The sequence below is a fragment of the Aegilops tauschii genome, chromosome 3 (genome assembly GCF_002575655.3).
Source record: "Aegilops tauschii subsp. strangulata cultivar AL8/78 chromosome 3, Aet v6.0, whole genome shotgun sequence".
Lineage (NCBI taxonomy): Eukaryota > Viridiplantae > Streptophyta > Magnoliopsida > Poales > Poaceae > Aegilops > Aegilops tauschii.
Window position 1 is genome coordinate 48947859 of NC_053037.3, and position 9928 is coordinate 48957786.

Sequence of the window (9928 nt, forward strand, 5' to 3'; positions counted from 1 at the left end):
GGTCATGTCTACATAGTTCTCGAACCCGTAGGGTCCGCACGCTTAACGTTACGATGACAGTTTTATTATGAGTTTATGAGTTTTGATGTACCGAAGGAGTTCGGATTCCCGGATGAGATCGGGGACATGACGAGGAGTCTTGAAATGGTCGAGACGTAAAGATCGATATATTGGACGACTATATTCGGACATCGGAAAGGTTCCGAGTGATTCGGGTATTTATCGGAGTACCGGAGAGTTACGGGAATTCGCCGGGGAGAAGTATTGGGCCTTATTGGGCCATACGGGAATAGTGGAGAGAGGCCAAAAGGAAGGAGGCACGCACCCCCCCTCTGGTCCGAATTGGACAAGAGGTGCAGCCCCTTTTTCCTTCTCCCTCTCCCCCTCTTTCCTTCTCTCCTACTCCAACAAGGAAAGGAGGAGTCCTACTCCCGGTGGGAGTAGGACTCCCCCCTTGACGCGCCCTCCTCCTACGCCGGCCGCCTCCCCCCTTGCTCCTTTATATACGGGGGCAGGGGCACCCCATAGACACAACAATTGATCATTGATCTCTTAGCCGTGTGCGGTGCCCCCCTCCACCATATTACACCTCGATAATATCGTAGCCGTGCTTAGGCGAAGCCCTGCGTCGGTAGAACATCATCATCGTCACCACGCCGTCGTGCTGACGAAACTCTCCCTCAACACTCGGCTGGATCGGAGTTCGAGGGACGTCATCGAGCTGAACGTGTGCTGAACTCGGAGGTGCCGTGCGTTTGGTACTTGATCAGTCGGATCGTGAAGACGTACGACTACATCAACCGCGTTGTGTTAACGCTTCCGCTTTCGGTCCACGAGGGTACGTGGACAACACTCTCCCCTCTCGTTGCTATGCATCACCATGATCTCGCGTGTGCGTAGGAAATTTTTGAAATTACTACGTTCCCCAACACATAAGTCCGCGGACAAAAGGGTGGAGGGGAAACCCTAACCCGCGGACGAAATGGGGGACAAACACCACCCTCTCGTTGGGCTTCGGGGAGGGGATGACTTGCCCCTTTGCCGGAAGACGGTGGGCGATTTCCTTCGCCAGATACCTGGCCGCCCGAAGCTCAGTGATGTCCTTCTCCTTTACGGAGGAGGCCATCCACTTGCCTTGCCCTCCAGATCCGGACATGGTTGAATGCTTTCTTGAAGCGAAAAGGATGAGGACTTGGGTGCTGGAGCTCGAGAATGGAAGGGCGGAGAAAGAGAAGGCGTGGGTGAAGAAGGGGAATCCTTATCTCCTTATAAAGGCAGTGAATATCAAGCGCCTCCCCACTCGCCTTAAAACTCGCATGTTCCCAAGGGCTGTGCAAACGGCACGGTTGGATTACCCACGCCCGTATTGATGAGAATCCCGCAATAAGGGGACACGATCTCTGCTTTGACAAGACGTGCCAATGGAAACCGCATCTCGAAACACGGAACGGCAGACGAAAACGGTTCGAAATAATGACCGGGCAGACGTGATGTCATCTTGCAAAAAGTTATCAGCGGATGGGACTCGTGAAATATTATACTCTCTACGGCTGTGTGTGTGATACTTGTTATGCAGATCCGGACACGTTCGTTGCGTCCAAAGACTATCTTGGAGTATTCGGAAAGGGGAACCTGCCTTGCAATGCCGAAGACAATCTGCGCGTCGGACACCTCGTCATTGAAGCCTGGTTCAGGGGCTACTGAGGGAGTCCTGGACTAAGGGGTCCTCGGGCGTCCGGCCTGTTGGACATGGGCCGGACTAATGGGCTATGAAGATACAAGACCGAAGACTCTCTCCCGTGTCCGGATGGGACTCTCCTTGGCGTGGTAGGCAAGCTTGGCGACCAAATATGAAGATTCCTTTCTCTGTAACCGACTTTGTACAACCCTAGTCCCCTCCGGTGTCTATATAAACCAGAGGGCTTAGTCCAGAAACATATATAGTCAGACAGGCTAGACTTCTAGGGTTTTAGCCATTACGATCTCGTGGTAGATCAACTCTTGTAATACTCATATTCATCAAGATCAATCAAGCAGGAAGTAGGGTATTACCTCCATAGAGAGGGCCCGAACCTGGGTAAACATTGTGTCCCCCGTCTCCTATTACCATCAACCTTAGACGCACAGTTCGGGACCCCCTACCCGAGATCCGCCGGTTTTGACACCGACAATCGTCAGCCCAGCCATCAGCCTGTCCACCTTGCGGTGCTTGGGAGGGATGCCCCAAGCTTGACCCACACCTCCGGCATGCTCTCCCCTTTTGATGCGTCGGCCCTAGCATCCCGAATGAGGGCGGTGATGTTGTTGATGGAGAGAAACAGCTTGCCGCTGCGGGTCGCCATGTGAAGCATTGTCGGATCTGGAAAGACCACCGAGAAGCTATCGGAATCGACCTGGGCCGCCTGCCAATCCCACTCGCCTTCGAACAAATGCGGCAGCTCCACCTCCAAGATCTCCTTTGAGAGGACGCCCGGGGTCGCGGAGAGGATGGCCGCGTTGACCCCAAACCCGCTCAAACCCTCATCGGCCTCCTTTGGAAACTGCAGGTAAAAGAAACCCCCTCCAGGGATTGCATGCCCCATGGTCTGCAGCAGGAGTGGCTTGCCACGGGAGGGGCAACAGGCGGAGACGTGGCCCTCCTGAGAGCAGAGGATGCAGAGCGGCTTGAACTTGCAGGCGCTCTGAAAGTGGCCAGCTCTGCCGCACTTGAAACACTCCCGCTCATCTGCCTCCTCCACCAGGATTGGCTCGGCAGCCGTGCCCTTGGAGGAGCCCGCCGGCAGCGGGGCCGGCGCCTTGTACTTTTTCTTCTTCTGCTTCGCCGCAAAGGGGTCGCCGACCCGGCCGCCCTGGAACTGCGGCATACCCTCAGCGCGCTTGAGCTCTAGCCCCCTCTTCTTGTGCTCCTCTTTCTTCCTCTTCTTGCACTCATGTTCCTTCAGCCACCACGCCGGAGGCGGCCCCCAGCCACTGGACTTGCCGTCGCGCGCCGCACCGTGCACCTTGGCCTGTGCCCGCAGCTCGTGCTCGCAGCCGCGCTCCGCCGCGGGGTCGAGGGGAGGCAGAGGACGCTTGTCCGCACGCCGGTCGGCCTTGGAGCCCATGGCTACCACCTCGGCAAAGGAACGCACGAGGGGCGGCGGGGGCGAGATGGGAGGAGAGTGCGGGCGGAGAAACCAAAGCGGCGCACCTCCACATTGGTGGCTGGAAACCCTAGCGACGGATCTAGGGTTCCCTTGGGCAACCAGAGCCACTTAAGTATCGTCCCCTCTCGGCCAGGGCCAACTGGGCTGCCAGCTGGGCCGAGCTTCGTACGCGCAGCCTCGGGACACCCCTGGAGCGACTGACCCAGGCTAGCCACGGACCCTTGGGCCGCCGAACCAGCCGTGGGCCACGCGGCCTGGATGGCCCCAAGGCCCACTTGCCCGCCCTGCTCCGGATCCCCAACCCTAGCGCCAGGCGATCCCGACGCCGCCGCTGCGGCCTACACTGCCGCCGCCGGAGCAGCGACCACCACTGGGCCCTGCGCAACGGCACGGAGCAGGAGGCCCTCCTCCGCGTCCGGGGCCGCGAGTGCTGCCACCCGCGGACGCGGAGACGCCGGGCGAGCACCCCGGTGCACGGCCCCCGCCAGCACACCGCGCCGACGATGGCCACGGCCACCAGGCGTGAAAGAACGCCGCCGACCGGGGTGGAGCGAGCCCCCGAGCTCCTCTGCCCTTGCCACAAAATCACCCACCGAGCACTGGGACGGGCCGCCACCCGCCCCTGCTCCATCGACCTCGTCGTCTGCATCGTCTTCGGAGTCCTCCCCTGCCAGGGCCCAAAAACGGCTACCTGACCAGCCCGCCGGGGTGCCCCGCCTGGACCAGCGTCCATTCCTCCTCGCTCCGCCGGGCTGGATCCGCCGCACCCTCCTCGCGCCCCGCGTCGTCTCTCTAGTCGCCGCTCCGTACAGGAGCCGTTAGAGACATCTCCGTACAGGAGCCGTTAGAGTTTTTGCTGTCTTCTGTTAACCCGAGTTCTTTCCTTTCACCATCAGTCCAGATTAGCCGACAATAATAGAGGACTTCGCCTCTTTTTTTCAGTATTTTGCCTGGTGAACAAATCTGTTGGTTCTTTTCATCAACTACTAGTTGCCAGCGTTATTTCCTTTTGATATATTTGCCATGTGTTATGTGTAGTTTTTGCACCGCGCTTTTGAACCATTTCGTATTTTTGTGTAGTGAACAGATACAAATTCTGCTCCTATAAAAACCCTTGGGTGTCATCAGGATGCTTTACTGCAGCTGGTACGTATACCATTTTTTTTGAAAAAAGGTTAAAAAACGCCCATGGCTATACAAGTTAATTTTCCATGTTTGACAATGTGACCAATAAAAATTGCTCTAAAAAGGCCATGTTTGATAAAAACTTTCTTTTGAATTTGCCGTATGATTTTTCAAAAAAAAAAACCATGTTTTACCATGGCCTCTATGCTACTAAGCACGCAAAGCTAGTGAAGGAAAAAAAAATCTGCAGAAACTATGAAGAATCGAAACGCATATAGAGCAGGGTATCATGACCCGAGCAAACTCATCACCACAGCTCTCCAGGTGCAAAAGCAGTCGCAGGGGCAGAGGTGGCCGAACGCGTTGGCGCCGGCCTTGTGCAGGCACCGCAGGGGCAGAGGTGGCATCTTCTAATTGGGATTAGGGAGAGACAGGGGCCCATCCCCTGAAAATCAGGGGGAGAGGCCAATTAGCGTTAACCAATCCGATCCGTAAAACGCCCGTCACAGGTCCGTGCGTGTAGTATTATTAAGGAGTGAAGTCTAAAATAAATCCTGAGATTATAGAGGTCGACGTAAACGAACCCTCACCTCTAAATCCCTAAATTTGGTACCCTGTATTTACAGATCCCAGTCAATCCAAACCCTGCATGAGTAAAATCCTGTTTGTTGTAATAGAAAGGTGTGATCCCAGCCGGGATTGATTCTACTCTCATTTACAACATAGGCCCACTTGTCATATGCATTACCCTCCCCAATCAATTTGAACTCGCCTCCAGATGAGTGTGTCGGACGTGGCCGGGTCAGCCATCGACGCCATCCCAGATGAGCTCCTGGGCGCGTCCAAGCATAAACGGCGTGCGTGGATGATGGCGCGCTATCCCGACCAGAGGAGCTCACCGCAGCCCTCGCCGGCAAGCGATTGCTGCTCGTCTGGGCTAGGTTGCAGGAAAGCTGGTGCCAACGGGGCGAGGATGCCGCCACGGATGCCACCAACAGCGCATGAACATGAAGAAGTATATTCACGGGAAGACCGGCGGCTTGGCCTCCGCGGCGAGCACCGCCGCCGTCTCGACCGACGGAGTGTTGGTCCTGTTGGAATCCATGAATCCATCGGTATCCGGCGTCTCGCGTGCGTGCGTGTACCTAGAAGAGATAATCTAATCCATCAAGCCAGACTCACTCACTCAGGTACTAGTTCGTGCTTGTACAGGACTGTATCAAGCCAGCCATGTACGCATGTGTCTTTCGGCCACACTTCAATCCTCAGTCGATGCTCGTTAATCAGAAGAAGTTCATGTGGCCCTGGTCGTCTTCGCCTTTGCCGTGCGTGCCCACGCCTGGAGCTTTGTCGTCGCGGACGGCGGCAACCCTCTGAGACACAGCGTTGACGAAGCCAAAGGAGATGTTGAGCTTGGTCCGGCGATCCCTAATGGCGTTCTTCGTCTTCTTGATGACGAACAGCTCCGCGCGGTTGGCATGCCGGGCTCCTGGCTCCTCATCGGCCATGGCTGCCATCGCCATCATGGCATGCATGCTCACCGTATGGCAGCAGGCACTCCCGGGCTGCATCTCCAATCAGGATTGTGCAGCGAGGAAGATGGCTATGATGTTTTGACCCGTGTAACATGAGACAAGCAAGTTTCCGGTAGGATTGTGCTTTTCCCAGTCTGCCAAACATATGTGAGGGTTAGGATAGACCGAGATCAGAGAGGTCGAGGTACCGACTTCAGGGATTTGAAGGTGAAGATTCATCTACGTCGATCCCTACAATCTCAGGGTTTATTTTAGACTTCACTCCATTATTGGGTGGCGATACACGCCGCGCGCTCCTCTCGAGCTGGCAGCGGGCCCTCTCTCAACACGCGCATGAACGCCCACCGTTCTTCCCTTTGATGCTCTTCGCACCGAAACCAGAGTGCCCGTGCAAAGCCCTCTCACCACCAAAATGGCAAAATCCATCATCCCCTGAGCTCGTCCCGGATCCGCACCTCCTCTCCACCGCAGGTCGCCGCTGCCGTCTCTCTTCAGGCCACGATCCCGCACTTGCTCCAGCAGATCACCGTCCGCTGCCGAGTTGAGGTCTCGGAAAGCGACCTGAGGGGGGCCGCAGCGGATCTGCGCCGAGGTCGAGGGGAGATTGTGACGGTTCTCCGCTCCCGCTTAGGAAATTCGCGACGGTGATGCTCGGCGCCGGCCTCGGCTCTAGAATCAGCAAGGCGATGGCGGCCCTGCTCCGGCGCCGCCGCCGGCTGCTCCGAATCGCTACACCAGCTGGCAGCGGGGCGCCGTGGTCGGAGCTCCCGCCGGACCTGCTGTTCCTCGTGCTCTCCCGCCTTCCCTCATACGCCGACCGCGTCAGCCTCCGCGCCGTCTGCCGGCCGTGGCGCTCCGCCGCGCGCCTGCAGCCGTTCGCGTGGCTCTTCGTCCGCGCCGACACCTTCCTCGCCCTCCCAGAGGGCGCGCTCCACCGCATGCCCCTCGACCGCAACCAAATCCTCTTACGTGTCCCCATTGCCACTGGCCGCATGTTCTTCCTGGTGCACCGTGACGGCAGCTGCTACCTCACGAACCCTTCTTCCGGGGAGAGCACCCCTCTGCACATCAGCAGCGACAGCCTCAAGATCGACCTCGGCTGCCGCAGCTACAACTGGATCAGGAAGGTGGTGGTCTCCGACGGCATCGTCGCCGTTCCCTACTGTGGCATGGTCACGATCTTTCCTCGCATGGCGTCGCCAGGTCAAGGTGCCAGATTGTGCTGGGTGCCCCCTGCAATGTTTCCAACAGCAAGCATCCATGTCGACACCGATATTGCACTCTTCCAAGGTGAGCTCTACGTGGTCCTCACCAATAAACATAACAAGAGTGGCTCTGAACTGCCGGAGCTCCATCGCCTGGAAATCGACGACGAGCAGAACCGCGTCAGGTCAGTCCAATGCATACGCCGCACGCCAAGAAACCACGTGGACGACCCTGCCCGGTCCTGGACGCCAAGAAACGGCATGGACCGAACCTGGCGCTCCGTCTTCTACCTTGTCCCGTGCGGCGACCGGCTGCTAATGGTGGAAAGGCGGACCCTCGTTGAGCGCTTCGTGGTCTGGGAGGGTGCCGTCCGACAGCGCGGTTCGAGGCCCATACGGACCCAGCTCGAGGCCTGGGAGGGGGTGGACCTGATCGGAGGCCATGGGCATTGGAGCAAGGTGGACACGTTGATGGGGCATGCGCTCTTCGTCAGCCGAGGCTGCTCTCAGTCGCTCCCTGCATCAGCCCAATGTGGAGCTCAACAAGATTGCATCTACTTTGCGATGACTGAGCGTCCTAGACGGAAAAGGGAGCCTCAGGATGACGTTTTCCGCTGTGTTGTGTACAACGTGAGAGACGGGACAATGGAGCCACTGGAGACGAGCGAACCGACGGTCCGTCCATGGGAACCCACCTGGTTTTTCCCTGCCCATGCTTGAGTAACATATATCTGTCCTCCTTGGTTTAACCGTCAAAGAAAAAATAATAATATCTGATTTGAGTATGCCAGTTAATCGCTTCCCTTGTAAAACGAGGAGAAAAAAGCTATGCCCGTGATGAAGAACATTTTGTTGGAATATTAGGCAAGTTCATGATTAATTCCAGTAAATAATTCATGACTAGAAGAGATACTAGCATGCAATAATCTAGCAAACTAGAAGAACAGCAAGACATGCATAACAGCAGCAAACACGTAACAATAGCTGTAGAAACAGACATGAACAGAGGATGTTGGACGTACTGATCGTTAGCTATTATGGGTGCGACAGTGTTGATGACGATGTTGGCGACGATCTGCTGCTGACGGCGATGAATAGCACCGCCCGACTTGGACGAAAGACGACCCGTGATGACGAATTTGAGCAGTCGCGCACAGCGCTTCCCAAAAACCTAATTCGTCCTCTCCCGGTGCAGGATCGCAAAGACGAACGGTTCCGGAGACCTGCTCTCCCACGCGTTTGGGATGGAGTAGACTACGATGGCGGCGCAAGTTGTGAGATGAGGCAAAACCCTAGGTGTTTTTCGGTGTGTCTCTGGCCGCAGCCGGTAGCTGTATATATATTAGGACCAGAGGCGGTATTGTGTCGCGACCACAATCCCAAACCGACTCGGTTTCTAATTCGTATACGAACTTACCGGAGGACCATTCACGCGCATGTACGCCCCGCCCCGCCCCGCCCCGCCCCGGCGAGGCGAGCGCGCGCGTGTGGTTTTCCCTTTCTCTTCTCACACATCACTTAGAGTGGTGGAGAGAACCCACTATATAAAGAGGTCCAACTCTTCTTCAACTTCCAAGGTGGGACTAAACTTAGCACCACCACTTGCCATTTTACACATGGGTTTTGAGATTTCAGAAATTGCTATGGGCCTAGCCCATTAATTCTAACACATTTATCTGGATATAGTGAATTTGTATAGGGTCAGTTGTATGAAGTTGTATGAAGGGTCAGTTAACATTTATCTGATCTGAACATTTATCTGTATTGTAACCCGGTTCGATGAAACCTTGAATCAGTAAACATTTTAGCAGTGAAGGGTCGGTTGTATGACGGTGCTCTAGTGAACGAGTAAGAACCCATAAGCCCAGATTGAATTCAGTATGTTTGATATGCTCTAGCTGCCATTTAGTTCAGTTCAAGTTCAGGTTTTGGTGCCATTTAGTTCAATTCAGTTTGGAGCATCAATTGGCACAATTCAGTTTAGATATTTGCATATATATATACTCCTGTTCAATTCGGTTTGGAGCAACAGCTGACATTCAGTTCAGTCCAGATTTTTGCATATGTACTCCTGTTCAATTTGCACATGCACAATGTTTTCTGAACAATAGTTTGTGGCGGCGGCGCGCACGACCGCGGCGGCGCCGGAGGCCACGTCCGGGATGAAGGCCACCGATCCATTTGTGGCGGCCACGCAGGAGGAGCTGGGCGTGCCGGTGAGCGGACGGCGACGGCGAGTGATAAGGGGAATTTTTTTTTCCAGAACCGGGAGCTCATCGTTTTCCTCTCCGGTTCGTTGATATGGGCTTTGGGCCCACTGTTTGTCTGCGTTCCCAGTGCGTTCGAGCCGCAACCGTCAGATGCGCATCCAGCGAACGACAAGCAACAACGTCCCTCTGCAGTTTCCTCCCCTACGTCAGAGGACCTCGTTCCCAGTTTTTGCATCAGCCTTTGTGTGTTCGTAAATATTGTGTAGCGAACAGATACAACTTCTGCTCCTACTTCCAAGAAATCCTTCCGTGTCATCAGGATGTTTTAGTGTCAAATCCTACACCATTCACATCCGGTTTTGTCTTTTTTATTTCTTTATATGTGTACTTTGAATTTTGATATGATTTTTTTATTTGCAGACATCGGTGTTGTGAACATCCCGCAAAAAACAAAGAACATCCACGATTTTTTCTGAATTTATTTGAAAATTTAAATTTGACTTTTTAAAATTTGTAGATATGTTAATCGTGTTTCATTTTTCTGCTCCACAAGAAAGTTCTCTCATGACCAGGGTTTCTTCGCCTCCCGCCAGTGCTACCGCCGATTTACTTCGTCTTCTCTAGCCTTAGGGTCATGGAGGCGTGGTGGATCCAGACTCTTGCCGGTATGAGGGCTCTTGCTCCGTTTAAGATGTTTTTTTTGGTTT

General features: G+C 54.9%; 1 protein-coding gene across 1 annotated transcript; it reads left to right on the forward strand.

The window, feature by feature from the left end:
• Window positions 1-6453: 6453 nt before the first annotated feature.
• LOC141042698 (uncharacterized) lies at window positions 6454-9550 on the forward strand. Its single transcript, XM_073511575.1, has 3 exons — window positions 6454-7686; window positions 9123-9227; window positions 9488-9550. The coding sequence occupies exons 1-3, from the start codon at window positions 6454-6456 to the stop codon at window positions 9548-9550; spliced, it is 1401 nt and encodes a 466-aa protein (XP_073367676.1).
• The last annotated feature ends 378 nt before the right edge of the window (window positions 9551-9928 follow it).